Source organism: Micropterus dolomieu, linkage group LG07, assembly GCF_021292245.1.
Source record: "Micropterus dolomieu isolate WLL.071019.BEF.003 ecotype Adirondacks linkage group LG07, ASM2129224v1, whole genome shotgun sequence".
NCBI lineage: Eukaryota > Metazoa > Chordata > Actinopteri > Centrarchiformes > Centrarchidae > Micropterus > Micropterus dolomieu.
In genome coordinates this window covers 31,215,435-31,233,609 of record NC_060156.1, presented here as the reverse complement: position 1 = coordinate 31,233,609, position 18,175 = coordinate 31,215,435, and the positions used below count along the sequence as shown (strand labels likewise).

The 18,175-nt window shown below is 40.5% G+C and overlaps 1 protein-coding gene across 3 annotated transcripts; it reads left to right on the top strand.

Annotated features, from left to right (window-relative positions):
* The first annotated feature begins 1,080 nt into the window (after positions 1-1,080).
* insig2 (insulin induced gene 2) lies at positions 1,081-17,495 on the top strand. Of its 3 annotated transcripts, XM_046054569.1 has the most exons (8): positions 1,154-1,223; positions 1,606-1,692; positions 2,081-2,293; positions 2,446-2,618; positions 14,368-14,492; positions 14,852-15,018; positions 15,435-15,534; positions 15,668-17,495. In XM_046054569.1, the coding sequence occupies exons 3-8, from the start codon at positions 2,172-2,174 to the stop codon at positions 15,707-15,709; spliced, it is 729 nt and encodes a 242-aa protein (XP_045910525.1). In that variant the 5' UTR covers positions 1,154-1,223; positions 1,606-1,692; positions 2,081-2,171; the 3' UTR covers positions 15,710-17,495. The 3 variants fall into 3 exon arrangements, with proteins under 3 accessions (XP_045910527.1, XP_045910526.1, XP_045910525.1); XM_046054570.1 differs by lacking the exon at positions 1,606-1,692 and having other exon boundaries at positions 1,084-1,223; XM_046054571.1 differs by lacking the exons at positions 1,606-1,692; positions 2,081-2,293 and having other exon boundaries at positions 1,081-1,223.
* Positions 17,496-18,175: the final 680 nt, after the last annotated feature.

Sequence of the window (18,175 nt, the reverse complement as noted above, 5' to 3'; positions counted from 1 at the left end):
AGGCGCAGCCATGCCTCAGGAAGTAATCGAAAGATCAGTGGTTCAATCCCCGGCGCACCCAGGCTGTATGTCGAAATGTCCTTGGGTAAGATACTGAACCCCAAATTGCCCCTGATGGGTGTTCCATCAGTGTATGAATGTGTGTGAATGTAAGTTTCCATTCGAGCACTTAGCTCAGTGTATGAATATGGGTGAATGTGATGTAATCTAAAGTGGTCACTAAAGTAGTTGTAAGACTATTTACCAAAGAAATGAAGTGTCCCCAAATTTTACATTGCAAATTTTTCATTTAACTTTTTGATTGTATTCCCTGTAAATTAACTATAGATGTTCCATTTATGTTTAAACTATTGTGAAGCCACATGTAATCCCTAAAACCCTAACATGAGCAGCAGGCTTCAGCTGAATAGAAAATGGAGTGTAAATGGCTCTGAGGATTATGAGCGATCCTCGCTACACTGTGACTTTCTCACCTCTGCATCTCCATAAGCCTATTAGACAACAAAAGCAAATCAAACATGTTGTGAAAAAACAGTGTTGTGTGTGTTAGGACTGACTACAGCATACAGCTGTTTATTTTTTTGTGGTTGAAAGCTGAAACGACACATGAGCCTTTTGGGGAGTTTTATTAATTTTACAAATGTTATTAAAAGTAACAAATTGCATATTTTCTAAGGGTTAGAAAAAAAGATATGGTGCTCTCCAAAATACTAATGTAAACATAATATTTCTACTATTTCTCACCTAACTTCCAGTTTAAATTAATGACATTGGAACATTTACCTATATGAAACATACGAAATATATGATTTTTTAAATTTTATTTTTTTTTATTAAATCTTTATTGCAACAGAGGAATACAGTTTACATGGGATATAGAAAGGCATACATAACAATATACAAAACACAAATAATCAAAAATAAAACTTTGCCAGGGGTAGTGTATAGTACATAAAGAAAGAGGACCATGTTGACAAGTTTTTACAGCCTGATATGAGCTGTGTCGTCTGCAGATTTTATACGTCAGTTTTGTTTATACGCGTTTACGTCACGGCTTTAGAAGCTGATTGGGTGTTCGTTCAGCTTAGACAACCGGAAGTAGTCTCAGTAGGGAAGGCTAATTAATATTTCCGTGTTTTGCAATCTACTGTTACACAGTGTATTGTTTTAAATGCCATGTGCAATGTATGGTTGTATTCGCTGAACGCCTCTGTCATCACAAGGTAAACTTTATCCTGTACCTCAGCCAGTGTGCTAGTACGACAGGTAGCTGTTTATGACAAATGCAGTTCAGCTAAGTTAGCTATTTAGCTATCACATCAGGGTAGCAGATAACGTTAACGCCAAGCAAACTTAGCATATCCGCTGCCATCACAACTAGAGTTACTTGTTCAGTTGTACAATTTAATTAAGGTGTTTTATTGCTTCTTTGAAACGTGTCCAAAGTAGCAAGGAACGAAATAGAAACAAGTGCTGTTGACGCTGCTTTATGATTAGCGGGTAAGTTAGGCTAAGTTCATCAGTCAAGCTAGCCAGTTAATTGTCGTTAGATTATTATTAAAAAGTAAAGGTTACACAGTAACACTTGTTATCGTTTGACCTCAGATGACCATACAGAGTCACATGGGGTGAACAGTACCTAGTGTGTGCCTCTCATATTATCACTGCACGAGAGACAGACTGGGGCGAAAGGTGAGTGAAGTTCGACAGAAACCAGCTGAGTGCAGTTAGTTATCTAACGCTGCTTCATCACTAATTTAGTGAGGTACAAACTGTGGTGCAGGTTGGTAGCACCGGTATCATTATTTAATACCACTATATTTACCACTTAAAAGCGATGTTACAATTAATACAGTCGAGCAGTGTGCACAATGCACAGCATTAGTCAGCATTAGAAATTCCACGTTATTTCTCCGATGGCATTGAACATGTTTAAGCACGCAAAGAAGTTCACTTTGGTTACGGTTATACATGTATGTGTATGCTTGTGGATATTGACTAAAATCAGAGAAAATGTAAGTTGTGCTTTAGGGTGGAGATTCGAGTCTTTCTTGATTCCTTACCTGTTCTTGTTCTTTAGCTTGGTCTGGGATGTCAGGGGAGGACATTGAACTCACTGGCGGATATAGACATCGCACACCATTCTATATTTTCTGGACCTAGGCTTACAAATGTCCCTAACACAGACAGCCATGAGCAGCAGCGCAGTGACCAGTGCCCAACAACAGTGGTTGGGGACCGGGCAAATGCCACAGCCTTCCAGGGGCCCTTATATCTCAGTCATCACCAACAGGTTAGCTCTGCATCTTCTCCACATAAGCTCACCTGAAGAACAACAACATGCAAGGGCAGAGATATGACTTTTATGTTGTCAGTTTGCATTATAAAACTATAACACTGAAAGCATTTTCCAAGTCTCATAACTCCTTTTGTTCTGCATTGTAGGACAACCAACATGGTGATCAGAGGGGCCATGCTGTTTTCTGTGGGCGTCTTCCTGGCCCTGGTGCTGAACTTACTTCAGGTGCAGAGAAACGTCACCCTCTTTCCCCCTGATGTCATCAGCAGTATCTTCTCCTCAGCCTGGTGGGTGCCGCCCTGCTGTGGCACAGCCTCAGGTATGTAAACACACTGCGTATAATGAGTGAAAAAAGTCCTGTGCTTTAATTTCCACTTTGTACTTACATGACAGGAAAGATAAAAGAAAAGGAGAGAAGGAAGTAAAAATGGGGAGTGAGAGTGCGATTAGCTATTCATGAAGACGGCAGTTAAAATGTAGATTAATCATGCAGCGCATCTGACCCGTTTTAAACAGTCATACAGTAACATTCTGTTGTCATTCTAGTGTGACAAACCTGCTCGCCAATCACAAGCGTCATGCTTTTCCTATGGTCCTACTCACCAATCAGAGCCGGCACAGGGCATGTACATTTTACAACAACAAACAAAACTAGAGGAAAACATGTCTGATAACGGTATCAGGTAAACCAACACAGGCAGGCGGCTGTGCTGCGGTTTTGTTCGGCATCAACTCACGCTGAAGAGTTTCTGCAGCAGAGCGTTTAGCCTGACCTATATTGTAGACTTTTTGTTAATTTGTCATTTTATGTGCTTCAACTACAGATAACAGCTCTCAGTGAGCCCGTTTTGTTCCACTCTGTGCAGGCTACGCATCCCACATGGAGCATTTCAGAATAAGAGTGTTTTGCCTGCCTGATTTTGCTGACTTGTTCAGATTTTTTTATTTTTTTTATTTGTTCATTTGCTTTTTGTGCTTCTGCTATGGTTAAGTAGGCTACGTAGTTAAACGGTTTCTTTTTTGTCTGTTTGAACTGTGTTTATTGTTGATTTACGACCAGGAATCTGCACAGGGTGTTTTATTTTGATAATTGACCGGATTCTCTCTGCTGTTCTGTGTCTGACTTCCTGACTGGTTCATCTGCTCTGTGCTGGTTGTCGCGGCTTCCGTCAAAAATAGACTGGCAGTGAATATAGAACTTTTAAAAAATTATCATCGCAAATCGAATCGCAATATCTGGCAGAAAAATCCCAGTTCTTCAGCCCTAAGCATATGCATTGGTTATTCTTCCTGGGGTCCATTCAGATGTATATTTGTTCATAATAAAAATTGCTCCAGGTCAGGCAGCTGCTGTTTGTACAAATTAAATCCAACTGAAAATAAACTGCAGTATAACATGGCTCAGTGTTTCCCACAGGGTGTAACTGTGGGGGAGATGGGGTTATATTTGTGTATTTTATTTGAAAGAATACTTGTAAATCTAAATGCTCTGTATTTGTATAGCGCCTTTCTAGTCTTTCCAACCACTCAAGGCGCTGTACACTACATCTGCAATCACCATTCACACACATTCATACACTGGTGGAACAGCCACCGCCGACCTTCCGATTAACGGGCAACCCGCTCTTCCTCCTCAGCCAGTCGCCTTTAGATTATTTCTAGTAGGCTATTTCTTAACTCATTTTAATTGTAATTAATTAGCCACCTTATTTTAGTCTTTCCTCACAAACTGCTGTAATCTGCTCACCTTAGCTGTTTCTATGCGTTCTTGTCTGTACTTGTGTTCTTGTGAAACGTCATCAGTCGCAGCCAAAGTACTGTTGCAGTTCAAAAGTCCGTCTCTAGCCTAAGTAGAGTCAAATACCCGGATGTGTTCTCGCTCCGCCCCTTTTAACGAGCCTGCATCGGTGGTGACTTGTGTGGACTTCGGATCGCCAGATATCCCAGAATGCATTTTGCCGCCAAAAAGCGGAAATGTCGGACGAGAAAACTCTCAATTGTAATTTATAATCCTGCTGTTCTTGTGTCAAATATAGTAGTTTAAACAATATGTGGCTGATTTCTCAAGACAGAGCTGATTTGAAAATTGCTACGTTTTCAGAGATGTGAGGTCCCGCCCGCTAACGGGATTGGCCGTCACCAAGTGCACTGTTGTTCCAATTGCTGAATGACTGACTGCGTGCTCCCGTTCCTGGGAGCCAAACTTGCCAAGCCCGAGTTTTAAAGTACAGAAGTCCGAACTTGGCGAACTCGGTATTGAGAAACAGCCCTTGCTTTTCCTTTCAGACACACACATCTACATTTAGGTGTCTCTCTCTCTGTGTCTCTCCCTGTACCTGTCTGCTCTATTGACTTTCTTCTAAAGTCCTATTTTGGATTTTTCCACCCGCTTTTCCATTTTCACAGCAGGCAGAGAGCCATGTGGAAGAGGCTTGTTGTTAATGACAGAGCCGATCGAGACCACCGTGGTACTGAATGACATCGGAACCAACACGTCCGTGCTGTAAAATATCCTGTGTCTTCTAATGTAAAACCAGAGAACGTCTCTCTGTTTCTCTGCCAAACATTCTGTGCAGTGTTTCCCCCTACCATTGTTTAGTGGTGGTGCACGAAAAATATATATAATTAGGCTATACCCCCTCCCCCCCCAAAAAACCCACGGAAGTGCGAGGCCTTTTCACACACAGAAACACAGGGAATTTGCTTGTAGCTCGTCGCCTCAAAAGTTTAATTTATTTGAACTTAAGTCGCGCAACGTAGTTCTTGGTCTTACCGGAGCTGCTTCTGTCCTCTCTGTCGGTGTTTCTGTGCGGGCTAGGCTTAGCGGCTCCTCTACACAGCCACACACGCTGTCATATCAAACACAGCGCGCTAGCAAGAGCTAACTTAAAGTGAAACCTAGGGATGAAATGATTACCGGTTTAACGGTAAACCATGGTAAAATTCCCGACTGTTAATATTACCGTACACATTGTATTTACCATGATAACCGGGTCCGGTTAACCGCGCTGTTATAATCTCACCGCAAACACTGTCCAGCGTCTCCCAGAAGCAGGGGCGCATGCGCAGAATGCAATGTGGGTTTGTTTGGGTCAATGACAACACGGCGGAAGACAGCGCTGCGAAGATTTTTCAGTCACTCTGAAGTGTGGTCGTATTTTTAGCTTTGGTTTGTCTCTCTTACTTGCGAACAGTGTGTAAACTGAAGCTCCACATTGTTCTGCTGCTGTGTGCGGCGTCATGTGTCGGCAGAGTCTATTCGTCCACTGCACATGATAACACGTTACGCTGTTTAGACAACCAACCAGCGTATCTAGAAACGCTACAGACTACTTATTTATCTTAAAGTATAAGGTAGAAAGTAAAAATACTCCTGCACACAGAAATACACTGCATAATTACTTTTCAACATGTAAAAGAAATGTGGGAGTATTTATACTTTTTGACTTGATGTTCTTTAGCAAGAGTTCAGTTTTAATGTTTCATGTTTTATCTGTGGTATACGATTAGCTTTTCAGTAAGTAGTAAAGACAGTGAGTGCTAATATATAGAATTTATTACAATGTGAACCATAAACCATATCTTTTTTTAAATGGATGTATGATACAAATATGGACAATATTTAAAACTTAAAGTAAACAGGAGAGAAGGCCTTTCCATGTCTGTCCACCCCATCAGCACAATGAGGACTCCCAGGTCTCTGCAGTTCTCTGGGCACCAGGTGGGACATCTGATGATCTGGCTCGTTATGTAACGTTACAGAATATTCTTGGTTTGTGAAACTTAAAATATACAACAACAACAACAACAGTGGTATGAATTGAGTTTTATTATCATTAGGCTATTATAAATAAATATTTCCAGGAATTATAGTATTAATATACTATATTAATATATAATTATAGTAAATATTAACATAATGTACACTGATTACTACATTGACAGTTGACGCCTCTTTTTTTAACCGCTCTTTTTTATATATTTAACGGCTTTGCATGGGCCTAGCAGCCGAGATAAATGTCATCACGTTTTGTGCGCGGTGGCTTCTGGGACAAACCATATATCGAAGTTCAACTTCCAACACGTTTGTCTGAAGGCTGCGGCTGGATCCTTCTTTTCAAAACGGCTCTTAAGAAACCAACGGGTGACGTCAACGCATTTTATACTAACGTAGCTAGCTAGCTAACTAGCGATCCTGGTCCGAGCCAAAATGGCGCTAGCTACCTAGCTGGCTACCGGTCTAGACATTGTGTCTCATTCAGACGCACCTGGAGGCGTCTCATATGGACGGCAAAGGGTAACTTTTGCATCAAATAACTCATAAGCGTAAGTATTTGATGCCCTGAGATGAGAACAGACAACAACACAGGAATAATTATGAACAAGCACATTTGCGTTAACCTTCTCTGACAGACAGGTCCACTTTTACGCATGTGCAGATAGGGATATGGCAGGCAGCACGGATATGGTACCTACATACAGTCTATGGTGCTGTTATAAGAGCAGCGTAAAGTGCAATTTATACTTCTGTGTCAAATCGACGGCGTAGGTGACGGCGTAGGCTACGGGGTTACACAGAGGCTACGAAATTAATCTGGCAGTAAATGTACTGTGTCGGTTACAGTGTGTTAGCTTATCAAGACCAAGAGAAGTGTAGTCTGTTTCCCCACCTGCTGGAAAAGTGAAACCTGTTAGCGCTAGCTAACATCTCTCCTCCCCTTCAGACTGCACAGCAGAGCAGAACGCTTATTCAGCAGGCTACGTCTTCTGGCTGCTATGTAACTGAACATTAGCTCAATTTATCGAAAGTAACCGGTAGCTTTATTTTATCTACTTGTCCAATGTTGAGAAAATCAGTTAGTTTGGGAATAAACTGGCTTAGCCTACAGCTCTGTCGTGTAGCCTACAGACGGGTATCTTAAATTATTTTTCAGTTTTCAGTCTGAAAAAGTGGCTGTTAGGAAAAGAACGGATGGTGCTGACCATGGAGGAGCTGAGGTTAGTAAAGCAAATGTGATGCAAACTAGTCCTTTTAAGCTAATGAGGAAACGTTTCTCTTTGGATTTAAAAATAAAAAGGCTGTTAAATGAAGACCCAAAAGGTAAACACGACCAGTCGTATCTATAATGATTCTGAGGTCATATTAACAGGGTTTTCCTGCCGTTAAGGCTTAGGGGGTGATGGCCAAAACATGCTATGCCATAAATAAAAAAAATCACTGTAGAGTGCATCAAAACCAACCAAATTACTTTCCCCAAATCTAAAGGTTGTAGTTCCTTCCCAGTAGACTGATCTTTGAGTGTTGGTTATTTATTATCTGCTCTAGCTTTTCCAACTATTTGTTCAGAGATATGGTGAAAATAATGGCCCAATATGATGTAATATTACATATTTTTTCATTGGAAAACCTAAAAAATGTTCTTGGGGGAGGACCCCCAAACCCTCTGTCCACGACCACCACCACCATCAACACCAAAACATTAATCTAAAGCTCACATAAAACTATGAGGAAAAACTGAAAGTTTAACCTACTCTAATGTGCATCGCATACTCATGGACACAAGAGCAATGTTGCTGAGACATGTTGTGTTGGGGATTTATATTCAGACAAAAATTTCCTCTATTTTCATATTGTCTGATCATGGCTACTTGAGATCACCGAGGCGGAGTTGTTACGTTGCAGCATGCCAGTGAAATGCCAGCATGGAAGAAAAGGCTTAATAACTTTAAGAGACACCACCAGAAACATCTGTAAATGCACAGTACAGTGTTTCCCACAGCCTCTGATTACGGATTACATTCGGATTACAAATTGCAAAATTACACAATGCCTCTCATTTAGCTATCAGTTTTTAATTTAAACTTTAGGTTGTTTAAGGCATGTGCTAATTAACAATCAAGACGATAAAATTAATACATCTTTTAATTAATGTTTCTGCTGAAGCAACAGAAAGTTCCGCTGAAATCAAGTTCTTTCATGGACTAAACGGGTATATACAGTAAGAAATAAGTGTCTGTGCAGCGCTGTGCAGCACTCATCTGAGCTGCTGATTGGCTGTCTGGTGATGGAGCATCTTACACTCGTGTAAGCACGGGACAAACTGACACTATTTTAATATACAAAGAAAGGGATAATGCCATGCATTACATTTGCCAAATTTACAAGAGGGGATCAATAATAACAGTTTCATAGTAGACAGCATTTCACAACGTTGATATAGTTTCCCCTAACTCAACAACTCACAAAACTGATTTTTTTTTTCTTTTTTTTTTAAGGGAGTGTGGGGCCACCTCACGCATAGACAGGAGAACTGTTTTTTTTTTTCTTTAGAAAGTATAAACACGTCCGGTGTTGTCTAATCTTGTGCCCTCGGCAGGAACACATTGTCCAGTTGTAAACATCGCCATTAGCGATGCATTGTTTATGATTGTAAAGTTAAAGCACATCTGCAATCTTAAACAGGACCGTAATGTTTTAGTATGTTTCAGTAACTTACAGTTATTTGTTTCAGTAACAGGATCTTTTCAGTAACTTAGTGATAGTTTTATTAAATTACATTATACAAAAACAACATTCCTGTTAACTTTAGCTAAAGTTACAGTAAATTTTTTGATGCAGCACTTCTTTGTAAGGCTTAATGAACAATAGAAGCTCTAGTGTACTAGACATTCTCTGGATCCCAGTTCGTATTTTGTATCCCACTATAACTTTTGCTAGGAAACAACAAACTTCTCCATATTCACCCCTGTTATTAGTCCTGATGTGAAGTATACCCAATATTAAATACTTGATAGTAGACCATCACCTGTGCATTATGGATGGGGATACATATTTTGGCAGACTGCATGTTCAGCCTGGTAGGACCAGTAGGCTACTGTTATCGCTTTTTGTGTATGAAAAGTGCTGTTTAAATGCAATGCATTATTAAATTGTTATGATAATAATTTACCCTTTAAGGAGGGGGATCCAAAGGCTATCCATGCAGTGGAAACATGGATTACAAGGACAAAATATTGTCTACAATGCTGAATTCAGTTTAATGTACATTTCGTCGCAAGGAAGATATTTTACTATGATTACTGTAGACCAGGCTGTTCAGATTTGATTGGGCCGGATTTTAAAAGGACACAGAGATGGGCCAGACATTTTCTCATGAGATGGGATCATTAGGATTTTATTGACACACGTGTATTGGTAATCCTAATTGGTTCAGTTCTTTGGTAATGCTCTTATCCCCCCTATTTATTACTAAATAATTGAATATATATATAATTTTTTATTAACTAAATGTTGTTTCTAGAGCAGCAACAGGATTTACAACAGCAAAGTCACTAATATCTCACTAGAAACCAATCTAACTTGTCAGTAAAATAAATCCTATTCCTGACGTCAACATGCTGATTGAAGTTTGGAAAGAATGAACAGTTCAGTCCCTCCAGTCCTCCTCCCTCTGCTGCTGCTGGTAGAGAGGAGGACTGGTCTGTCTCCACCAGCTGAGTTTATAATGTGCCATTTTTTTAATGTATGTGGCAAACTAAGCTGAACAGTTACTAAAGACAGAGAGCTTTCACTTTAGCTTGTTTGTAACAATAAGCTATTATCTGAACTAGCACAGCTGCAGTGGATGAGGGAGTGAGCAGATTAAAACATTGCATTTTGTGTGTTTATGCTTATTAAACAGGTGTGTTGGGAAAGAATTGGCTTTTTACTCGCGAAGTCTTGCACCACGTACATACACTAACCAGCGTAGTTGTCGTCAATGTCCGCTGATCAGCTGGCTGACTTTGCTCCGTGTGTGTGTGTGTGTGTGTGTGTGTGTGGAGTGGAGGCGCTCTGCAGAGACACAGGAGCGGAGAAGCTGCAGGTCGGACAATTATGTTGAGCCTTGATTGGCGGTGCATTGGTTGGTACAGCGCATGTGAAACTCAACAAAGATGAAAAGGAAACGACATAGCTCACTCTTTAGAGTGATAGAGATTATGTGCTGGGCCATATGGAGGTTGCTTCGGGCTGCCAATTCAATAGGGCTGTTGTAGACATCTCCACGCTGGTGGAGTTCTTGTTAGCTTTTACAGAGGAGCAATTGAAAGCATCCTGACTGAAGACATCACTAACTGGCATGGGATGTGCACGGCCCAGGACCGGAGGGCTCTGCAGCTGCTCAGAAAATCATTGGTACCCATCTCCTGAGCGTCAGTGATGGAGTGAAAATGAACTTTTTGGCTCACCTGCCAAGGTGGCTGGTAGATGGAAAAAATCCACCGGCCAAGTGTTTTGTTTTGTTTTACCAGCCAAAATAATAATTTGCCTTTTGTGTCACATATAAATTTGTTTCTGTACTTTTAATCAAGATAATAAGGTATTATGTCAAATACATACTCAAAGAGGAAAATTTGTATAGTGAAATTTGAAGCAAAATTATGTTATTGCTATTAAATGTACTTAAGACATAATGGTAAATAATTTTCTAAACTTACAAGATGCTTATGAATTATTCAACTTAAATCTCTTCACTGCTCACTCTTAATCATCGGCTTGCTGCGCTGCACTCTAAGCCGGGAAAGTTGGTGACAGAGACGAGACAGAGAGACAGAACGATCTCTGTGTGAAAAGCCACAGCCAACATGCCGGTGTTGTGTTACACGAAAAAGTCTTTTTACATGCTGCTGGTTCCTGTAAAGCCAGACTGCTGTGTGAAAGCACACATGGTTGCTGGATAATGCTGCAAACTTTTTCTCAGTATGAATTAGTGAATGCAGCATATTTGTGGATATTCTTTCCATGTTGATCTCCGTATGAAAGCAGCTACACTCTCCCCTCTTTCCCTCCCGACTTCGGTCCCCTGGCCCCTGACGCCCACCCCCTTACAAATCTACGCCAATCAAACACAAGTAACATGAAATGAACATAAACAACAACAACCAATGAACCCCCCTAATCCGTGTGTTTCATGATTTTAGGTGTGTCTGATTTAGCGCTCTCTGCACACACAGTTTGGAGCAGGTTTTTAGTCTGTCTTCTCTGCTACTGTGGAATGAAGTTAGTTAAATATAAACTAATCTTTACTGTGTGTGTGTGTATAAGCTAACCCTGAACTCTGAAAAATTTAAAGTAGCTTGTAACTGCGCTATTTATGCCACGTTGCTGTAGCTTAGCTTGCTACGTTTCACTGGGGGGGTAGCTTCTTTGTAGTGAAGCTTCATTTATTAATGTAGAGTAGCTAGTAGCTTAGCTCACTACATTTTCCAAGTAGCTTGCCCAACACTGTAATTTGCCAACAAGTTTAAATCCAGATTTGGTTTCTTCAATAATGGTTTAACTACCGCAGATTTGAAGCAAGTCAAAAAAAGCTCCTGTGGAGAGCAAAAGGTTTTAAATCGCTAAAACATACAATATGAATGTTTGCCATAGTTCTTAAACAACCCAGGCAGGTAAGGGATCCAGAGAGCAAGTGGTACCTCTTGCAGTCACAACAATTTTAGTTAAATCAGCCAAAGAAATCGTCTCAAACTCAGTGTGGCCCTGTCCTGTAGAAAATGGTCCTGTGATAGCGCAGTCTAATACCCCAAGATCTGACTGGAGTATCCTAGTTTGGATGTCCTCAACTCTCTCGTGAAATCATGTGCTGATGAGTCTGTACTAATTACTGGCTGCTGACTGTGTAAGTCTATCTAGTGTCAAATAAAAGTCTAGGCTAATGCTTATTATTCATAATCATGTTAGAATAAGAGGCTGCCTTTGCAGTAGCCATCCTAGACTGATGGATGGTTAAAGTGTCGAGCCATGCCTGATAATAACTTTAAGCTTAGTATGGCTCCACTGATGTTCAGCTTTTCTGCAACTCTTTCTGAGAGTCAGAAACTCCTCATTTAGCCAAGGTGTATGATTTTTTTGGAGGGCATTTCCGTGTCTTAGCTGGAGACACCCACTCCAACAAATCCCGGAGTGCATCATTAAATTTGTCTGTGAGACAGTCCACCAGGCTTGGCTAAAAACTGGATCCATCACATCTGGTAGTTTCAAGTTAAGGTCATTGAAAGCACTAGTGCTAATATAACGAAATAACCTTGTCTTCTGCACCATTTTCCCCATGAATTAGGGATAGAAATGTCAAATAATATCTGAAATTGGTAAAGCACTGATATTAACTGACACAGACAAACCATAGATTAAAACTAAATCTAATGTATGTGCACGCTGACATGTAGGTTCGGACACACGTGTAAAACTAAAAGACTCAGTGACATTTAAAAAGTCTTCTACTAACTAATAGCTTATCATCACAACAAATATGGATTTTAAAATCATCTCATACTGCAAACTCAGAAATAAAGTTATCATTGTACTTAGGTGGACGATAGATCGCAGCATTCAAAACCACAGAAGGTTTAAATTATATAAAAAGTGAAGCAATCCCACATCCTCTTCCAGAAAGTCTTGGAGTTCTGAAAACCCTGATGTCAGGGGGATAAAGGGGCGATACATCACCCTCACGCATCCACGTCTCGGTTATGAACATAAAATCTAGAGCATAGGAATTTAAAACATCACTAAGAACAAATGTCTTATTAGACAATGACTGGACATTCACAAGAGCCATCTGGACCAAGTCCAACAGGACTGCAATAGCTGATTGGACTCCGGACTCGCCGGGTAAACGGGTTGAATAGACCGCTGCCGATGCCCCAAATCCAGATGATTATAGCAAGTACCAACAATTGGGTCCATGTTTGTCCTTCTCAGCCATACATTTAACTTCACATGCTTGCCAGAACGTGTACTGCGAGCACACCAACGTCTCCTGCGAGATCTCACCCGGCGGCGGAGCTCCTCTGGTACCATAACCAGGAAGAGTGGAGGATCTGCACCATGTCCACCCTCAACATGTGAAAGCCTCCCAAAAGAATCAGATATCGAAGTGCCTGGCGCTCATAAACAAGTGTTATTAACAAGCAGAGACGCCACCAGAAGTAAAACAAATGGCACAAACAAAGACGATGGAAAAACTTCAACACACTACATTAACTTTACTGTTGTAGTTCTTTATGAGGGTATCCTGTTTCTGCTGCACCAGAGCAGCAAAGGGTGGGATCTCCAAACTCATCCTTGTCATGCAGTTGGCCTCCATGATCTGGGTCAGAATCTCTGGGTCAAAGTTTACAAACAGCTCCCCTGTCTGTCCCCTGACATTCTGCACCATCTTCCGTCTATACTACAATTATACTACAATTTGTTATACAAGCTGTACACTCACTACGCTGTAATAAATGTGAAGGGTGTACTCACTTTTTGATACTGTACATACAACAACTCTCACAATCAGAATATCAAAAAAACATCATAGTAATTGGCAACTGCAGAAGCTTCGAAGCATTCCGGTCTGCCCTGACACACATACACACAGCCTTACATATGTACAACACATGCCCACAGTCAAGACCAGCCAGTGTAATTGAAATGTTGTTCCCTGGGTGTGAAGCTGTGGATGGAAATGCAGCTCAGTGCTGCCTGCTCCCAAGTGGCTCAGCACAAAGCACAACAGCCCGCGGGTCTCTTCCTCTCCAGAGATCCCACACCTCCTGCAGGAGCCTGCTGCTTCCACTTGTTGCTTGTTGCTAATACCGTGCTTCGTCCCCCAGATAAGTGCTGTTGCGTTTCGTTGACAGTGCAAAAAATAATTAGTTTTAGAAGTAACCAGGATGTGAGCTGTAATGCAAATCATTTTATTCATATTTTCTGAAATGACCGTTTTGACTTGCTGTTAAGCTAGGAAATAAAAGAATTTTCACTTCCTGTTGAAGTACATTAGAATCTGGTGCGGTGTGAGGCATTCTGTCAAGAGTCAAGAGCACATTTATTCAGATTCGTCATACTGTATTCATTCATTCACACAAATGAGTTGTGCAGTCTGTGAAGGCAGTGCCTGTGAGTGTGACATCAGAATAGCATATAGTAGATGCTATCTGAATGCCTGTTGTCAGAAAAACAATACCACTGCAGTGCTAAAAACTGATTGCCTCTTATTTTTCTGCTCGGTGCTCATTCTGTCTCCCTTTTCCCCATGTAGCAATGATCGGGTTGTTGTACCCCTGCATCGACAGTCGTCTGGGTGAGCCACACAAGTTCAAGCGAGAATGGTCCAGTGTGATGCGCTGCGTGGCTGTGTTTGTGGGCATCAACCACGCCAGTGCTGTATCCTTAAAGCTTTGGGGTTTTATGCATCTGTTTTTGTTCATTTTCTGTTGGTGGGAAAAACAAGCACTCTAAGACTTTGAGAGGTTACAATATTTCCCCTGTGAATGTTGTGTACACCAATATTGAATTAGTGGAACTGTTTTATTTGCTATGATTTGCTGTCTAACTAGGTAAAAGATATGTACATATAGTATATCTCCACAGCACTGTTGCACTGAAACACAGATATGTAAATACGGATGTCACCATACCAGAAATTTAGTAGTCGATGCCAATACAAGTGAAATTCTATGATTCTATCGATGCGATGCGAATTTCATATTACTCCCTTTCTTTTCTTGACCTTCCTCTGTCAGAAAGTAGACTTCGCTAACAATGTCCAGCTGTCTCTGACTCTGGCAGCGCTCTCCATTGGTCTGTGGTGGACATTTGACAGATCCCGCAGCGGCTTTGGCCTGGGAGTCAGCATCGCTCTGTTGGCAACGCTGGCCACCCAACTCCTGGTTTACAACGGCGTCTTTCAGTAAGTTCCCTCACACCTAGTTTGCATATCGGGGGACATATGGAGCATAGTCGGACAAGCAAGGAAGGCGGCAATGACTTCTATATACATATGTATATGACTTTTAAAAAAAACAGATATATTTTAAATACACTTTGGGAATCTTAAATTACTAACTAGGATTTTAGTTGGACTGAAATTGCTGTAGGGTGTTTCTGAAGACAGAGCCACATTTCTGTTAGAAATGATCAGTGTATTTGTGAATTTCTCTTGGAATTGGAAACCTTACATGTGTCCCAGATATATATTTGGTGTAATTAACCTTTCATTAAACAGTCAATCAAAACAAGATTGTCAGAGCAAAACCTAGCTGAAAGTGAAGTGTTAGTATGCATTGTTTATTTCCTTGTTGCTGTCATTGCTTCTTCTCTGCACAGGTATACTTCTCCAGATTTCCTGTATATTCGCTCCTGGTTACCTTGCATCTTCTTTGCGGGGGTGATAACTATGGGTAACATAGGACGGCAGCTAGCCTTGGTAAGCATTTGGAATCACTTGAATCTGCTTTGCCAACACTATTGAATTAGTATTACAGTAATGCTTGTTTTGTTAAGGGGGACTGAAACTATTTAGCCGTCCTGTCTAATTTTTGCACTTGTTTTCCCCTCAGTATGAATATAAATTCATTCAGGAAAAGACCCATCAGGACTGAGGGACCTCTTGGATTCATCAGGCCTCTGCTTAAAATGACATTGAATTTGCACCAACCTGAAGCCAGAGGCAAATTATTATAGAACATCTACATGCAGCACAGACCAGGACTGGCTGGCCCTGGATGAGCCAGTCAGGCATGTCAAATGAATCCTCAGCTCCTGATTGGTTGCCTGTTGCTTTACGCTGGACAAGACAGTATTTTTGATTGGCGCTCGTCTGGCAATACAGAGCTCGGGGCTGCCAGGCTACAAACCTGAGCTGAGGTGAACAATGAGAACGGAGTTTGTTGTGTTGTTTTGTTTGGTGCAGTTTAATTCTACTTACCTAGAAAGGGATTAGTGTCAAAGCATCTATCATTCTTCAGATCAGCTCTAATGTTTGAAAGCTTTGGCTCCATTGTGCCAAACACAATCACACGGGGATCAGTTTTAAAGTCTCCTTATCTCCTGGTTCTTTCACATCCTTCACGTATCAGTGGGGAACACAGCCTGGTTAACTTATATCTAGGAAGATTATGCATCTATATACCAGACCTTTTATTGTATATAATTAGCTTATACCTGCATTTACATTTTCTTGATAAAGAATGATGTGTATTGTACGCTTCTCTGCCCTGGCTGTGAGGACACCGGGTGTTCAGTGTTCACCTGTAGCCTGTGTGTCACTGATATTTACAGTATCATCAGATCCAAAGAATGAAGGAAGAGTGCTGTCTTATTGATAGCGCAAAACTCTAAGGGTTTAGGTTGGAAGTGAATGGTAATGAATTTACACCGGCTTAGGGAATTAGTTTAATCCATACATGGACACTGGCTTAGGTTTTAAGCACATTTTCTTTGTGAATTCCCTTATTGTAGAACACTTTTTGTTTTTAAATACCTTAATTTCAGGGAGCAACAATTGTCCAAATATGTAACTACAGCCTTTTCACTTTCCTGGTTAAGAAAAGCAATTTTTGCTTTCCCCAAAAACAGCAGGAATGTCAAATTTCCCCGCATACTGTCTTCTCAGCACTTGACTCCAACTTGATGGTTCTCCTTTATGGACCATAGGTGTTGAATACCTCATATGACAGTAGACAGGTAAGTAGAACTTAAAGTAGAATAAAATCATTTCTTAGTGCATGTAAAGAGCGTATGTATGATCCTAAATATGTCTTCGCTTATATTTACAGATGTCGCTCACACATAAATACAATTAACTATCATTTGTTAGACAATTTGCATGTTTTCACAGGGTTATAAAGGATACTTGTGGTGTTATAGGAGGGGAAAAACCCTGAGCATCCTTTCTTTGGACATATTTTCAACCACACTTTTTTCTGAGCTTGGTTGAATATTTCACTATAGGAACTGTTTGTACTGTTTAAATACTGTTACATTCCTTTTAACTTGGCCACAAAGAATACATAGTGTTTTGCAGTGATACAATTAGTTTAAAATCTGAAATTGTCCCCTGTATGAAGTACGTGTTTGTTGGGTGGATGGATTGAGAACCCTCCTGGTCGAAACAAATAAAAACAATAAAGCAAACAAGGAATAAAACAAGGAGCTCTGTATCTGTAAGAGGTATGACTGGATCATTTAAGGGACATTTTTATAACAATTTCTAATGAAAAATGTTGGGTATAATTACAGTATTTAATACAAACTCTAAAACAGTGTTTTTGTAATATTCCATGATATAGGTTAGATGATGTGGAGAAACCATTTTAATGCTTTTGTTTTCTGAACATGTGCAGTTTGTTTTGGTGTAATAAAGACCATGGCCTTTTGGTGACTGCATCTGATTTCTGTTTACTTGATACAGGATGAGTCTCATACCTCCAGATGGTAACATGAACAGATAAATTGCATGCCTGATGGTGGAAGATGTGAGTTATGCACAGTCGGGGTTTGTACGGTCATGAAAAACCTGGAAAAGTCATGGAATTTGAAATAGTATTTTTCCATGCCTGGAAAGTTTTGGAAAAAAAATTAAAACCCCAATCGTTTTGAAAAAACTCATGAAAATTATTACACTAATCAGGATTGTGATTTGCCGACCTGAAAATGTGGCCCACATGAATTATGTAGATCCCAGAGCCCTTTAGAGGGAGAGTCACATCAGCGGAGGTCCAAAATTCTTGATCGTCACGTGGTTCATGGAAACCGGGGATAGTTCCCGGAAATCCTAGGCTGGTAATTGAAAATGAGCGACAGAAACGACAAAATGGTAATTTATAGTAATTTATACAATAAATGCATTTATTTACAATATTTGTACAGCATACTGACGTGTATGTAGTTATTTCTGTTTAAAAAAGGACTGTGTCTCTGACAGTAATAGCTACAATCACCTACCTTGTTGACATTTTTTGGCTAACCTTACATTGGAAAGTGTGTTCCTCTTGAAAACACAATGTTTCGAAACATTCCTTTTAGTAACCCCATGATACCAGGGTTAATTGATCTCACTGACTAAT

Excerpts from the sequence above, each read along its gene's own strand:
- insig2 (XM_046054570.1), top strand. The coding sequence starts at position 2,172 with ATGTCCCTAACACAGACAGCCATGAGCAGCAGCGCAGTGACCAGTGCC. Across the intron at positions 14,493-14,851 it reads GCATCAACCACGCCAGTGCT|AAAGTAGACTTCGCTAACAA; the intron begins GTATCCTTAAAG and ends TTCCTCTGTCAG. Across the intron at positions 15,535-15,667 it reads TAGGACGGCAGCTAGCCTTG|TATGAATATAAATTCATTCA; the intron begins GTAAGCATTTGG and ends TTTTCCCCTCAG.